General features: G+C 41.0%; 1 protein-coding gene across 2 annotated transcripts in view; it reads right to left on the reverse strand.

The window, feature by feature from the left end:
* The window catches only part of NDFIP2 (Nedd4 family interacting protein 2), a 61738-nt gene extending 44346 nt beyond the window's left edge, over positions 1–17392 (reverse strand). For both annotated transcript variants that reach the window (XM_007186246.3, XM_007186247.3), the window contains exon 1: positions 17057–17392. In XM_007186246.3, the coding sequence (XP_007186308.2) occupies positions 17057–17377 (321 nt within the window). In that variant the 5' untranslated portion in view covers positions 17378–17392. The remainder of the gene's footprint in view (positions 1–17056) is intronic.
* Positions 17393–17604: the final 212 nt, after the last annotated feature.

The following is a 17604-nucleotide window of genomic DNA, read 5'->3' on the forward strand; positions in this document are numbered from 1 at the left end:
TTTACAGAATGATTTCTCTACATTCAGTCAAAATCCTAGTTTCCCTGGATGGCACTACATCCCTCAAAAGCCTCTCAAACGCGAAATGTTAATCCTCACACCATCCCCCCCCCTTATCTGGAAACAAGAAGACAAAGAGAATGTTCTTGGATACAGCCAATGCTAGATCAAGAGCCTTTCCTGAAATTCACACTGTCTATACAGCCTGCCAGACTTTCTCTCTTCCTGTTCTTAGTATTTACAAGGTCTAAATCATTCCCCAGTGAATAAAACTTACAAGCCAGCCCCCCACCTCCAATATCATCTCCTCTACCTTAATTCCTACTATAATACAAGACAGCTAAACCAACTTAACACTTCAGCTATGAAACAGGAAGCAATAATATGCGAAGTTGAATGGTCTAGTAACTCCATCGGTTCTCTACTTCTCTGACCTGAGAGTCATCTAGAACTGCTTCTACTAGAAACTATTAGATTTCTACCTCTTAATTCCTGGTCACAACCTCCTGGCCTTTTTCACTCCCTTACTTCCACTAAGTCTATTCCTCGGGCCCCCCATTTGCTGCCACCTGGTTTACTTTCTATCCTACGTAGCCTGGACTATAAAGTGAAAAACCTGCATGACACTCACCCTCAATTTCCTAGTTCTCATATCCTCTGCCACAGCTACCCCACCAACACCCAATTTGGGATGAGTCTAACTGTCTACTATCTCCTGGTAGAAGGAGAGAAGCAAATCCCGTAACTGTATACACGGGCGCCAAGTACAAATTTAGTTTCCAATTCCAGCAGGGCCATCAGAACTAGTCATCACCATGGCAGGCGCTTCAGCTCCACCACTCTTCTAGCCCCCGCTTCCAACCATGGAACTCTCAGTCCAAATCTTTGCCTCCTACTTCTCAGAGGAAAACAGGATTTCAAGCAAAAACTCCTTCAGTTTCTCTCTCCTGGAGCTCTAAATTTAGCGTACGGCTTCCATTTATATTCTTCACTCCTAAATGCCAGATAACTGTACAGAGAAGATCTTGCCTCCCAAAGGATTATTTGTTTGTTTTTTCTTTATGATATGTCTCTCCTTTCTTTTCTCCACTAACTTCTTTCTCTCTGCCCACATGTATACTTTATTCACACCATACTTAGAAAAAACCTGCCCCCAGCTAAAATTTAAATTTTTATCTTGTGCTTTTTGAACTATTTCCATCTCATCCTTCTTTTCCTTCAATGACAAACATCCTAGAAGAAGAAAAAAAAAAATCTGTGCACTTCTAATTCCCATTTCCTACCCAATCCATTACCATCTGGCTTTCACTCAAACAGTTCTTACTAAGAAAAATGACCTTCTTTCTAATTGTTAGATCCAAAAACCTATTCATCCTATCAAAAAGCTTGAATACAGTCATCCCCGGATATCCTGGTATTTATTCCAGTACCCTCCATTCCCACCCTGAAGATACTGAAGGCCCAAAGGTGCTCAGATCCCTATATAATGTGGCATAGTACAGTCTGTCCTCCATATCCACAGATTTCAGAACCCAAGAATGCAGAGGGTATGGTGTATATTCAACACAGTTGAGTGTAGTTCTAACTGGTTTTTCTTTAGCTGCCAGCAAAGTATTCCCTCTGGTTTCCCTCCTACTTTTTTTTTTTTTTTTAAGATTTATTTTATTATTTATTTATTTAATTTATTTTTGGCTGCGTCAGGTCGTAGTTGCGGCACACGGGATCTTCGTTGCAGTGCGCGGGCTTCTCTCTAGTTGTGGCGTGAGGGTTTTCTCTCTCTAGTGGCGTGCGGGCTCCAGAGCGTGTGGGCTCTGTAGTTTGTGGCACGCAGGCTCTCTAGTTGAGGCACGCGAGCTCAGTAGTTGTGGCGCGCAGGCTTAGTTGTCCCGCGGCATGGGGGATCTTAGTTCCCTGACCAGGAACCAAAACCACGTCCCCTACATTGTAAGGAGGATTCTTTACCACTGGACCACCAAGGAATTCCCTGGTTTTCCTCCTACCTTTGACTATTCATTGTTTCTTTTGTAGGGGTCCTTACTTTCCTCTGCCAACTTTAAAGAGTCTTAGCAAAAACTGAATCCAGAGCTGTGGGTACTGCCTCTTACACAGAGAGTAGACTGAAGCTCCAGTCTGTGTCATTAATTAGTTTGATTTAGTTTCATTTCCAAGGGCATAAGGCAACCAATCCCATGTAATACTGTTAAAGTTACTATCACAAGCATTCATTTGTCATTTAAAAAATTACTATAGTGTACTATCTAGTTTGATTTCACATTCTTTTAGATAATCAAGTAGTTGCTAAATGAACAGAAGATAGTTTGATGCCAAAAAATCTAAACTTAAGTTATAGATATACCACCTCCTGTGTAACCCTGACTGAGTCTTCGAGCCTCATCTTCTTTCTGCGATTCATTCATTTTCATTCAGTCAGCCGGTTATCAGTCGCTCAACCAAATGCCTAATACAGTATGGGTGCAGGAAATAGGTGCAAATCCCAACCCATCAGTCCCTAGAACTTCTAAATTCTAACAACTAGGAGTTCTGAGGCAAGGGCATAATACAGTACGACTAGAGCAGCAACAGGGGGAATAAAGAAAATAAAAGTTTGCATATTGTATCACAGGTAAACCAGGGAGCCAACACCAGCAAGGACCAGGCCTGAAATACCAACTTTCTTCAGAGTTAGTTTTGTCCTTTCCTCAGCAAACACAGAGACGCTAAGAACAGAATCCTCAAGCAAAACTAAATACAGTAATATCAATTACCAAGACATGCTGTTGTTGATTAGTCACCCAGGAAGCACAGAAAATGCCAAGATGCCATTGGCGGCAATAGTTAAAGGGTTCACCCATCAAAGTGTTACATGCCAAAGCAAACCCTCAAAAATTGGCTGATAAAAGTAAATACATAATCTGAATAATTTCATAATATCAAAAGCTAAATACACATACAAATACACACACACTCTCTCTCTCTCAAAAAGTTGACATTTATGTGCCCCTAAACTGATTTCTTTATTTCTGTATAAATACTTATTCTCATGTTACAATGATCACTATAATGCCATATTTCTAAAGGTACTTATCAATAAAAAAAAGAAAAAAAAACACTGTTACACCAAGATTTTCCACAACACTTGACACGACTGACATTTTCTAGTAAAAATTTACACACACGTGAATTCATTACTGCATGGATTTGCACTAGGAGCAAAGATGCACAAGACAAAAATATGTTATAACTTGTGCCTTTGAAGAAACCAGAGCGAAAATACTATCCAGAGAGAAACTGGATAGGTGGTTCTTTATGGTACTCAAATTCCAACTGTCAGCAAACCCATCTCAGCACACATAATAAAACGAATTTACCAAATACTTTTGGAGGGGGAGAAACTCTGGTAAACTAAGTTTTTAACTTTACCTTTTGAAAGATTGGATTTTCCTTTAAAGAGAAGCCTTAAATGTTTTAGCATACTAAACATTGATAAAGGCGGACTTAAAAATATTTCATTATATACTACAGTAATTTTGCTTTTAATTAGTAAGTCAGTGAAAAGCACTATGTAGGAATATATCATGTACCAATAAGCAAACTAACAAAATACTGGCGCGAACAGTTCTGAGACTATCCTCAACCACCTACGTTGGACTAAGGATATGAAGCATACTGGTTAAGTACAAAGGCTTCGGAATCAACTTTTTAAGACTCAAATCTAGACTCCAGAACTTAACCAACTCTGTGACCTGCTTGGACCTCATTTTTATCATCTACAAAATGGAGTCTATTTTCTGACAGGGCTTTCACAAGGATTACAAAAAATAACACCTGTAAATACTTAGAATAATGCCTGACATAGTAAAGGGCCAATAAATGTTACTTTAAAAAAACAAAAAGACAGCTTTTCATACACTTAATTCTCACAATAGTTCTATGAGGGAAGTACCTATACTATCCTTACTTTATAGATGAGGAAGCTATGGCAGAGAGAGGTTCAGTAATCAGCCCAAGGTTACAGTGCTTGTAAGTGAGAAGCCAAGATTTGAAACTACAGGCTCATCCTATACCATCCTCGCTCTTCATGTCTGGCATCGCCGTCAATAAAAGAAAGTTAACTATAATGAAAGTTCTGTTTCCCAGGATCTTTTAACTCAGCTGACATGTTTACAAGTAATAGAATAAAATTTGTCCTCCAAGCTTTGCTGCATAACCTTAAGCAGAACCTCCCTCAGGCAGTCTTCTGTAAAATGAGACGGTTGGAGAAAATGATCACTAACTACTTCCACAATATCTGGAAACAATTTATTTTCCTTTTTCCATAAGTAAACCAAATAACCTACTCACGGTTAACTATCTGGCAAATGCAAGTCACCAGTCAGATGAGGAATTATGTAAAACTACCAGAATTCATCTAAACAGGTTTCTCGGCACTATTCTAAAAGCAAAGTTACCCTAATTATGGACATGCAGAATACCAACACTGTATGGGCTGGGCAACATATTGTTACTTTTACATAAGAGAACTCTGGAAAACTGTTCACTTTATAAATATATCAGTAACCGCATGGATACACTTGAAATCATTCAGAAACGGCATTCATTTATTTCTTCAGTAAGTAATTACAAGGCACTATATAATGGGCCCAGAACTACACTGTATACTATTATAAACAAGACAGACCTAAGCCCTACCTCCCATTGAGTCCACAAAATACATACCATGGAAGAAGGACTATGATAGGGATGAGTGCACAGTGTTAAAAGAATACACTGAACTTGGTAAAAAAGGGAGGAAATGGAGACGGTGAGGGAAGGTTTTCTGCAGAAAAGAACATCTGAACAGATTTGAATAAAGAATAGAAATTCATCCTGGAGGAAGCAGAACGAAAAGAAAAGAGGGCAATCATATGTTCAAAAGCCAGAAGAGTCAGAAGGCAAGGGAGAGCATGGTCCGGAGCGGCGCCTGGAGAGGAGCAGGGAAAAGAGAACAAAAGTATTACAGTTCAAAACACCGCACGTGTGCAGGGCAGTAACAAAGTAAGCAAGGTGAGGTTAGCAGAGGCTCATGTTTTCTCTAAGGTTACAAACAAAAACTTAAAAGGATCTCAAGTGTTATTTCAAGCGTTAATCCTTCCCCTTGTGGGAAAATCACACAAAAAGTCATGCTGATGTAAGTGAATGTTCTACCCAAACGAGAACAAATGTTCTCTAAAAACTATTGCATTTCTTCAGTCTAACATCCAACAGGCTACAAGTCCTACCAGCCTCAAAATTAGTAAAGAAGTAAAACTATCCAGTTTATTTCCTTACTCTCAAAGCCTCTGCCAAATAGCACAATTTCTTTACATAATGTAACGGGTAAGTCTGGAGAAACATCATAGACAAACTAAACCACAGCACATTTCTAAACTTTTAAAATACTAAATTGCTGATATTCAAATCTTAAAAGTCAAAACCTTGAAATAATCTGATAGTAAATCTTAGACTACTTGCAGTATTTCCCAACTTGCACTTGGCATGTCTTTAACAAGAATTTTACCTACACCTTAATTCCAGCTAAGTGATCAAACTTTTGGAAGAAACCATAACAACAACATGGCATGAAAACAGAGGATGATTTATAACCATATGGTAGATAGGCGAGCCTTAATTACAAGGACCTTTTGAGTAAATTTACATTTAATAAGGTCAGCAGAATGTACTCCATAGTTATTTAAATTTACGTCAGGCCTACACATGTAGAATATGTATAAAATTCTAAAATAATATATTATTAATACACATATAACCAGACAGTGTTTTAGCATGTAGGTGTGATATTAAGGAAAGAATAAAAAGAAAATAGTCTCTAAGTAGTCAATATAAAGCAGATGAGAAAAATCAAAGCAGTACCCACAACTCCACAGTCAATGAAGGTACTAAGCAGGACCACTGCACATGGCTTCATGGGTTCCTTACTGAACAACCCTATGGGGCCAATCATATATCACAAACAACCTGAGAGAGCCCAAGTCTCAGTAGCAAAAAAAAAAAAGAATTCTTATAAAAATGTGTGTGTGTGTGTGTGTGTGTGTGTGGAGAGGGAGAGGGAGAGGGAGAAGGGGAGAAGGAAGGAGGAGACAGACACAGACACTAAGCAACATACATTAAGCTGTAAGGTAATGCAAAACACGCACGCAAACACACACACACACACACACACACACACACACACACAATCTGAGAGAGCCCAAGTCTCAGTAGCAAAAAAAAAAAAAGAATTCTTATAAAAATAAGAGAATAAAATAACATAAGCAAGGTTTTGAGTCTATGGAATTGCTCTTGAGCTAGCACCACTCATTCAGTCATTCTTATCAAATACTTCCTAAGTGCCTACCATATGCCAGATACTGGAACATATAGCAGTGAACAAAACATACCTGTCCTAATGAAGCTTACACTCAGGGGAAAGAAGGAGGTAGGAATTAAACACGTAAAATACTTGAAAATATCAGGTGGTGATAAGTACTATGGAAAAAAATGAAGCAGGAAATGGGGTTAGGGAGTACTGTGAAGGGGGTATCGTGATTTTAAATGGCCTCAATGAGATGACCACTCCAACAGAATGAAGATTCCATCAGACATGAGAAACTTGTCTTTGCTGTTCTCATCGGAAATTTTATACTCTAACTGGGGTCTCCACACCAATTCTAGTGATAGACCAAGTGCCTGCCTGATTACCAGGTACAAAAAGTAAGTGATGCAAAACAACCTTTACCACGTTCCTAAGGGTTTATTTCAAGACTGAGTGAAACAAAAATTTGTCAGAAGCATCCTGCAACAGGCCCAAACTTAAGGCCTTTATGAGGTGCATTCCTCTTTCATCTATACCAGGGGTGGGCAAATTACAGCTAGCAGGCCAAATCCAGCCCACCATCTGTTTCTGTAAATGAAGTTTTATTAGAACACAGCCATGTTAACTTGTTTACATATTAAGTATGGATACTTTTGCACTAAAGCAGCAGATCTGGCACACAGCTGTGACACAGACCACATGACCTGGAAAGCCTAAAATATTTACTATCTGCTCCTTTACCAGAAAGTTTGCTGACCCCTGGTCTAGATCATCACCACCACCACTACCACCGTCATAGTGAGATTCCTTTCAGGGCCCTCTTCACGAACACATGACCAGTGCAGTCACACGGAACCTTGCTGCAGGAGGGCCTCATGCTTGAGGTTTAATGCTCTATGGTCACCTTTAAATTCTTAATAATTTTATCTTTGAATCCAAGTTTTATAAGTGAACTCCAATGGGACAAAAGAGCATGTGCCAGGGACTTGGTGCCTCAGCTCACAGGCAGTCTGCCTCCCCAGGAAAGATTCTCAGTCAGCTGAACGCCCTGGCTCAGCTCAACTCACCACCTCATGACTAGGAGTACGGCAAGGTGGTAGCTATCCCCATCCCAGGATGGCATCACCATGATACATTCACGAGCAAAGCAGTATCTAGCAAGTCCTGGCACGGAGGCTGCAATCCCTTGGGGGTGCTGTGGGCTAAGACAGCAGGCCCGTCGGAAGTGGAGACTGGCTTTCCTACCCAAGGCCAGGACCCCACGTTTTCACCTGGCAATGCACCTTGCAAGGTATGTAACCGGACTTGACTGCTTTCAACAAAACTTACAAACGAGAGTTCCATTCTTCTATCAAATCTAGCGTAAAATTGATTTCTTTGTTTTGTCCCATTCCACTGAGCCATCCCCCTTCACCTTGCTCTAGGCACACAGTTCTCTTATTTCTTTTTTTTTTTTTTAAATATTTATTTGTTTATTTATTTATTTATGGCTGTGTTGGATCTTCGTTTCTGTGCGAGGGCTTTCTCCAGTTGCGGCGAGCGGGGGCCACTCTTCATCGCGGTGCGCGGGCCTCTCACTGCCGCGGCCTCTCTTGTTGCGGAGCACAGGCTCCAGACGCGCAGGCTCAGTAATTGTGGCTCACGGGCCTAGTTGCTCCGCGGCATGTGGGATCTTCCCAGACCAGGGCTCGAACCCGTGTCCCCTGCATTGGCAGGCAGATTCTCAACCACTGCGCCACCAGGGAAGCCCCTCTTATTTCTTAAACCAACAAGCTCATTTGCTCCACAGGCCCTTATCACACCTGAAATACTCATCAGCTAGAACATTTCCATCAAGTCTTGGCCTGAGTGTCACACCTGCAGAGTGGACAGAGTTCCCTAATAATCCTGATTCCACTCCACTGAGGAGTCAAACCCACCGGTGTGGCATACCATCTCCAAAGAGGCCACCATCAATCGTTTGCCTCCATGTATGTGCACTGCCTCTCCTTCATTGGGAAAGGGAGTTTATTTCCCCTCCTTATGAACCCGGGCTGGATTTATGGCTGCTTTAACCAACAGAATGCAGCAGAAATGACATTCTGCAGTTCTAAGCTGAAGCCTTAAGAGGAATGGCAGCTTCCTCTTCCTTCTGTGATGTGAAAGGCCAAGGTCACACTGAGAGGGCACATGAAGAGGACACACAGAGGAGAACTGAAATGATCAACATTCAACAGTGCCAGCTGAGCTTCCAGTCAACAGTCATCAGCAACTGCTAGAGAAGGGAATGAGTCATCTTGGAGGTTCCAACCCAATCAAGCCCCCAAATGGTTGGAGCCCCAGCTAACATCACATGGAACAGAAGAACCGCTCTGCTGATCAGAGCCAAACCAAGGAATCTTGAAACATAATAAAATGCTTGTGTGAGTAGTTTGTTAGAAAGCAATATAAAACTAAAACACCAAGATTTGAATACCAGATCCATCACACCTAGATCCACACACATGCCTGTATATATTTAACCTCTTTATGTCTCATTTTTTTCATCTGCAAAATGAAGATCATAACATTATCTACTTCACAGAATTGTTCTAAGGAATAAATATGCTCATGTGTGTAAAGCACATAGCAGAGTTCTCAGCATATTCCTGACATAATGCAAGAAGACATTATTATTCTATTATTGCTATTTTATTATTGATAAAATATATTATTTATACCATCATCCTGCTTTACCTTCTTTTTTTTTTTTAATTTTATTTATTTATGGCTGTGTTGGGTCTTCGTTTCTGTGCGAGGGCTTTCTCTAGTTGTGGCACGCGGGGGCCAGTCTTCATCGCGGTGCGCGGGCCTCTCACTATCGCGGCCTCTCTTGTTGCGGAGCACAGGCTCCAGACGCGCAGGCTCAGTAATTGTGGCTCATGGGCCCAGTTGCTCCGTGGCATGTGGGATCCTCCCAGACCAGGGCTTGAACCCGTGTCCCCTGCATTGGCAGGCGGACTCTCAACCACTGCGCCACCAGGGAAGCCCCTGCTTTACCTTCTTTAAACGATCTATTACTATCTGAAATTATGCTCACTTATTTATCTGCCTCCCCTCCACCAAAGTATGAGCCATGAGACGAGAACTTAACTGTCTTGTTCACCAGCACCTAAAACAGAATTTGACTGACAGAGATACTTTATAAATTAATACTGAATAAATGAGTTATAGGACCTCAGTTTCACAATTAATCAATAATGATATCTAAAAACTGCTCCCATACCTTATCTTAAGTATAAATCTGACGAGACACTCAAAACACAAGATACACACATAAACTATCTATAATATGTTATTTTCAGGATATAATTCCAATGCATTTACTTGTTACTGCACAAATACTACACCATTATTGGATCATGTACTGCTCAAATATGCCTAAGTGATGGCTAGCATCTGACTCAGCACCGTTCAGGTGTTCTAAAGTAGCTTACTCGTTTGTATATTTTTTTTTAAATGAACTGTACTCAATCAAACTAATGACACACTCTCAGTTACTATTGCTACATGCACAGAAACAGCCAGAGAAACTTCCACGTGGGGTCCATTCAAAACCAAATTACCCTGGCAACACAAATTAACATAATACTAATCTTCAAGCTATGGAAACTTGGTTTTAAACACATCTGAGAGTGAATTTCCTCAGTTACAGTATTTTAAAAGTTTAAAATCTATATTAAAGATGAAATAAAAATCAGACATTCACAGAACCCTGAAGCACCTCTGAGGAAAAGCAGCAGTCTAGAAGGTACACAAAGATACACAAAAACACAATTCAGTATAACAAGTTCTCTAATACTGTGATTCTCAACTTTTCCTCTGCCGTGATGTAGAGATGACAGATGCAAGAAACTCATCCTGCCTCCCTCTTCCAATTATAATTTCGTAGGAGTTTTTACATCTAGGAACAGGATTTCATAAGGCAAACAAACCACAGGGGTGTGGTACAGAACTTTAGATGAGAAATAAACACATGTAAAGTCAGGGAAGTAAGTAAGAGAAGACATTATGGGTGAAGGTAATAATAAGTATGTCCTGCTGAACTCCATCAGTGCATAAAAATTAAGGCGGGCAGGGGGGCGGGGAGGAGGGGGGCGGGATTGCTAAGATGTGGCACTGTATAGGTATGGAAAGGTCCATTCAAGGAACTTGTATGTTAAGAACAGAAATTTATACTTCAAAATCCAATAAGCCTGGGCTTCCCTGGTGGCCCAGTGGTTAAGAATCTGCCTGCCAATGCAGGGGACACGGGTTCAAGCCCTGGTCCGGGAAGATCCCACATGCCACGGAGCAACTAAGCCTGTGAGCCACAACTACTGAGCCCGTGTGCCACAACTACTGAAGCCCGTGCACCTAGAGCCCGTGCTCTGCAACAAAAGAAGCCACCGCAATGAGAGGCCCGCGCACCACAACGAAGAGTAGTCTCCGCTCGCCACAACTAGAGAAAGCCCGCGCGCAGCAACAAAGACCCAACACAGCCAAAAATAAATAAATTTATTTAAAAAAAAAATCCAATAAGCCCACCAGAATGGCTAAAATTAAAAAGTCTGAAACACCAAACTTTTGGCAAGGTGGTGAGGCAGCCAAAGCTTCCATACATTGTTGGTCTAAGTGTAAAATGGTACACTTGGAAATGGTACACAGACTTGGAAAAAAGTCTGGTGGTTTCTCATACAATTAAGCATACGCCTACCCTATTACCCAGTAATTCCACCAAAGAGAAATGAAAACGTACGCCCACAAAAAGATGTGCACAAGAATATTCCTAACCACTTTGTCCGTAATAGCCAAAAACCGGAAACAACCCAAATGTCTATCAACAGAGCAATGGATAAACAAACTGTCCTATATTTGTACAATTTATACAATGAAATACTATTCAACAATAAAAAGGGATGCACTACTGATACACACAATAACAGGATCAATCTCCTAAACTTCTTGCAGAGTGAAAGAAGCTTTGCAGACTATATGCTGTATGATTCTAGAATAGGCAAAGCTCATTTGAAGTGAAAAACAAAAACAAAACAGTATAACGATCACCTGGTGGGTAGGAATGAACAGGGAAGGGTCATGAGAGAACTTTCTAGGGTGACAGTAACGTTCTATCCCAGTGGTCAGGAAACTTTCTCTGTAAAGGGCAGAATAGCAAATATTTCAGGCTTTCTGGGCTCTGCCTCAAATACCCAATTCTGCCACTGTAAATGAATGGCATGGCTGTGCTACCATAAGACTTTATTTACAAAACAAGAGTTAGAATGTAGTTTGTTGATCCCTGCACTATATTTCAAAAGTGGTTTGGGTTACACAGATGTATGTACTTGTCAAAACTCATCTAATTGGCCATGGAAGATTTGTGCATTTCACTATATGTCAATTTCATCCTAAAGGAAAAAAACCATAAAGAAATATTGAACTCTAGGCTAATGATAAGCATGTGGTTTGCAGTGAGGTACACTGATATCTGCAACTTATTCTGAAAGCTCAAAAAATAAGATGGATTGACAGATATATGATAACACAGATGCAACAAAATGTTGGGAATTGTAGACCCTACAACTGGTATATGGTATATGGAAGTTAACTGTGCAATTCTTTCAACTTTTGTATATATTTGAAAGTTTTTTGTTTTGTTTTGTTTTTGGCTACGTTGTGCGGCTTGTGGGATCTTAATTCCCAGACCAGGGATCGAACCCGTGCTCCCTGTGGTGGAAGTGCAGTCCTAACCACTGGACCACCAGTGAATTCCCCAAAAGTTTTAATGTTAAAGGGGTGGGGGGATATTCAGTAAGAGGCCACTGAAGATTTTTAAGCAAAGAAATGAAAATCAAATTTATATTCTACAAATACATTTTATGCAGCGCAAACAATACGCAGAAGGATGGTCAGATGAAGGAAGAAAGCACTAAGCAAGCTATTACAATAGTCCATGCCATAGAAAGTATCAACATTTGAGGAGTAAGTACAAAGTGAGTTCATGCAGAGAAGGAAAAGTCAGGGGAGTAAAGAGCAGAAAGCTCCTTCATTTCAGGAATGAGGAAGGAGTTTCAAGGAGAAAGTTCACAATGTCAACATAAAGGAACTTAAGCAAGAAGAGAACTGAAAAGTACCTATTAGATTAAGCAACTGGACCCTGATGATGTAAAAGGGGTGTGGTAAGAATGTAAACCAGATAAAGGATATTGATAAGTTCAAAGGAAACAAACAAGTGATGATCAAAGGAATCTAGCTGGGCCAAAAGAGGAAGGCAAAACTAGAGAGCAACCTAAAGTAAAAGACTGAAATACTTCTTTAAAATGGAAAACAAAAGTCAACGACTGCACCTAAAAATCACCATATATTATCTCATCCATAAAATGTACTCTCTCGGGTAAGGCAGCCTGCTAGGGGCCTGAGTGTCCCTGCACATTCTTGCTGAGTGTGAAAGAAGGTCAAGGTTACCACAGCACTTAACTGCCTCTCAGGGAGAGGTGAACTAGCTTGTTTGTTCTTTGCTACAATGTTTGCAGCTTGCTAAAAAAAAAAAAAAAAAAAAAAAAAGGGCTAGACCCTGGGTCCTGAGTTCCTTAGCTGTGATCCACTCTGTGCTTCCATCTAGACCCATCACCCTCATGGGACCTGGTTACAAGGAAAACCAGCACAAATATGCTGACGTTCATGAGTCTGCAGGGCTGTGAGTAATAACGTCATTTGTTTCTGACCTGGGAGTCTCCTGTTTTTCTGCCAGCAACCATGAAACATTAACAGACTATCAGCTTGTAAACACGGTAAAATCAGATCTTAAGACTTTTCACTGCTCTTGACATGGGACAACAAAGAACTAGTTGATATTCACGTTGCTAAATAAAACAAGAGACAAAAAACACAGTCACCAGCAAAAACTGAAATATATACACTATTTTATAGTTTATTTACCTTACATTATTCATAATATTTATCATGTACCAGTCTCTACACTATATTTTTTACTTATACTACATTATATAATTCTCATAATAATCCTAATGAGGTAGGTACTAATATGAGGAAACTGAGGCTTCAAGATGCTAGGTAACTAAGCCAAGGGCTCACAAATTGTCATCAGCACAACCTAAATATAAGCCCAGATAACTTTAAAAGATGTGACGGTTTTTGTTAACTATTAATAGTCAACCTCCTTCCCAGCTGATTTATCAAGGGCAACTCTAATTCATATATAACAGCAAAGTATCTATATCATCACAGTATGGATAGTTCATTATTTTTATAGAAAACTAACATTTTGGAAATGTTAATATAATCAAAGTTTTCTCTAAAAATCTGTGGTCAAGGTTTAGGAAGAGCTAGGTTAAACAAATCCAAATCACTGTCTTTACGGCAGAAGCTCTCATGGTTTAAATATGCAAATGTACATCTTTATATGCTAATATATATTATAAATCTTCTAAGACCATCTATTATCATCATTCTGAACGATACAGTTTGGGAAACTACTGCTACAATCCACAGTGCCAATTTCACTTATACACAGAATACCTCTGAAAGCTTAGTAGTCAGCTTGGTGGTTCACACACACAAATCCTTTAAAATGGAGAACATCAAAGTTAGAATGTGGCATAACAGCTCCAAGCCAAGTCACCTACTTCATAGTTTGGCAACCCTGCCCATTTCCTACCAGACAAAATTGAATTTCCCACCAGACAAAATTGAATTTCCCATAACACAATGGAACTACCTGGCTTTTTCTGAAATTAGAAGGGTAACAAGTCAAGGCTTTTTGTATTTGTAGCTCTGTACATTGTTATCACTTAACAAAATTTGGACACTTTTAACAATGGAGGCGAGATCACAGAAAAAGTAGTTTCCACATAAAGCTTGTGAATTGGTTAATGGTAGTAAGTCATTCTGATGGTCCTAGGCATCACCGTTAACTTACCAATACGGAAAGCTAAAATTTAGCTAAAAATAACTCTATGAATAAGTGGAAAATTAATATCGTATACCATTTCACCGCCAAGCATGTTTTCCTATCTCCTACTTAGTCAGCTCTAAACATTCAACAACTGAACCTGTTTATTGCTCCATTGTTATTAACCATTCCAGAGTTTTTAAAAAAAACCAAAACTGAGCTAAAGTCAGCCACACAGCAGTTGTGTTCATTATACAAGCCAGAGCTGTAAGCTGTAGATTGGTCCCTAGCTTACTGCAAACCAACTCAGATGCCTTTTTTTTCCTTTTGTCCTCTGCTCTGAAGGAATGCCTCCACCCATTCAAAGTCTATGTAGGACACATCTCCAGTAGTTTGGGGTGTGGGGGGGGGGCATATACCTAGGTAAAGTTACTGATCAGGCCATTCTCAACAAAACCAAGAGTTATTCTAGACAGATGAAATTAGCATGTAATTACACAGGAATTGGAATCAAAATCTGAATGTAAACTGTATTAAGATTTTCAAACACTTCACCTTACAAGGAAAACAAATTGATGTCCTACCTACTTTAAGCAAGAAGTATCTTTAGAAGGACAGATTTTTGCCCTCTGCTCTGAAGGAATGCCTCCACCCATCCAAAGTCTCTGTGGGACACATCTCCAGTTTGGGGTGGGGGGGGGAAGGCAATAAAATATGATACTGTCGGGACTTCCCTGGTGGCGCAGTGGTTAAGAATCCGCCTGCCAATGCAGGGGACAAGGGTTCGAGCCCTGGTCCGGGAAGATCCCACATGCTGCGAAGCAACTAAGCCCGTGCGCCACAGCTACTGAGCCCGCGCTTTAGAGCCGGTGAGCCACAACTACTGAAGCCCACGCGCCTAGAGCCCGCGCTCTGCAACAAGAGAAGCCACTGCAATGAGAAGCCCGCGCACCGCAACAAAGAGCCCCATTCGCCGCAACTAGAGAAAGTCTGCATGCAGGAACAAAGACCCAACACAGCCAAAAATAAATAAATAAATTTATTAAAAAAAGAAAAAAAAATGATACTGTCCACTTATTTTGAAAGGAGTTGTAGAGAAAAAGAACATATCTTAACGCTGACAGCAATTTCCAACATTTTGGTGTTAGGAATTCTTAAAAGTAATCATCATAACTACTGAAAGCAAATGTGACACTATAATAAATTACTTTAAGGCACAAATACATCAATTAAAAATGTTTTGAGCAGTGATTTGTATACATGAACATGGTGGATTCTGATAAGCAAAACCCCCAAAGAGAAAGAATTCGAATCAGTTAACACCATTAAGGGAAACAAATAGCAACAGGAAAGAAAACAGATTAGAGAAAAGAAATCCCACTGGTAAATGCAATAGGTATTCAATATTTACCTATTGCATTTTATTTTTACTAACATCTGCAAAAATAGGAATGCCTTAAAAAAAAAAAACCACCAAATGTGTATACGCTAACAACTTCAAAAATGCCTTCCCAAACTGGCAGCAACATTTTCCAAATCATTCCAAAAATACTGATAAATTTTCACAGAATTCAGAATGTACATCATTTGGAGATTTTACCGGATGTAAACCAGATGAAGTGGAAGCCTCCTGAGCTTTTATCTTAAAAAAAAATGCAAAATTACATACACTGGGATTTCATCTTTCAGTAGCCTTTGCATTTGTCAAGATACACTTAATAGAAATTCTTTACTTCACAACTAAGTCTCTCCTGTGCAAATAGATCTGAAACATGAAATCTGCACGAACATATCTATATTTGTAAATTTCACAAACAGTACTATTAATTGCATCATCGGTGCTCCATATTAACGTTTTTCTCCTCTCCCTCAGTAAATAGGTTTAACTAAATTTCCACCTCAAAGTTTACAGAATAACATGCTACCTAGCTGCAACGAAACAGTCAACTACTGCTGAGTCCATTTTTTAAATAAGGTTTACGTAGGAATCTCCAATGACACCACCAGAATTAAAATCAGAGAAAAAAAATATTTGAAAATTTGACACGGAAAACATAGAGGGGCACTTTTCACTCATTACAACATACAAAGGTTTATACGGTTAAGCTGGAAAACCTTGTATTTAAAGAAAAATTTTCAAACAAGATTAGCATTTTTTTAGTAAAACTTCCTGTTTCCCCTCCTACCAAAAAAAAAAAAAAAGTAATAGAAAACAGAATGCAATCACTTTTAATTCTAACAAAACAGAAAAGGACAAAATGACAAGGTTAACTAGAATTGAGAAACAAGTTCATCCCCACGACTATTCTCTACAGCTGCACGATTTTTAAGCCCACATTTTTTTTTTTACCAAATCCACTTCCCACCCTACGTAGGGCTTACACCTGCCTCCTCCCCACCCACTCCATCTGTGACGGCGACCACCTTTCCCAGCAGGTATGTGAACTCATTTCCAGTACACAATCCACAGGAATATCTCTGAAGTGACTGGGTCAGGGCAGAACGAAATGATCGAGAAAGTGAGACATAAAACAGATACAAGTTTTAAAGGGAGGGGTAGGGGTGTCTAACAGCGGAGGGATGGGGACCTCGAAGGAGACTGGGGTCTGGAAAAAAAAGGTCTCAAAGGAGCCACAGGCAGGCTCCATCCGAGAGGTGTGAAGGAAGCAAGGTCCTGCCAGAAGAGGCAAAAAATAAATTAGCCAGCACGTCCACTCCGCGAATAACCCGAGGAAAGGGACTCTGGGGGCCACGGCGGGGGGCAATCCCGGGGTCCTCGGCGGCGCAGGAGGCCCGGGCTGGGGCCAGAAACTCACCACCTGGTAGCGGCCAGTCCCCGGCTGGTGATGATCCATCCTGCCCGGCTCGGGATCCGGCTTCCGAGCGGGCGAGTGCCCTCGGCGCTCAGCCCCCTCGGTCACCCGGGTCGACGACGTCGTCGCCGCAGCGACCCTTCCGCCTCTGTTTCTGCCGCCGCGGTCGCCCAGCCGGACCACCTCACTTCCCGTCACGGCCGCAGAAGCCGCCGAAACCTCCGCGTCGGCCGCAGCTCTGGGCCGAAGCTCCGGGGCGCCGCGCGCGCTACTGAGCATGCTCGGGATGGTCGCGCATGCTCGCTGGGTCCTCCGCCGTCCCATCCGCGTCGCGAGTTGGGGGGGGGGGGCGGTTTAGCTGGGTGGGAGGAGGTGGAAAAGTCAGGCAAGTCCCAGGGAGCAATCTAGGTTGTCAGCCTGTCCGGAGTGGGCGGTGGCAAAAGGATCAGGGGAAAAAATATCACCGTCCTTGATTGGTCTTTCCGTTTGGACGGGTTTCGCGCAGGCACAGTCACAGCGCACAAACACAGATGTCGAGGAGAGCGGGGACG

The sequence above is a fragment of the Balaenoptera acutorostrata genome, chromosome 18, assembly GCF_949987535.1.
Source record: "Balaenoptera acutorostrata chromosome 18, mBalAcu1.1, whole genome shotgun sequence".
In the NCBI taxonomy this organism is placed as follows: domain Eukaryota; kingdom Metazoa; phylum Chordata; class Mammalia; order Artiodactyla; family Balaenopteridae; genus Balaenoptera; species Balaenoptera acutorostrata.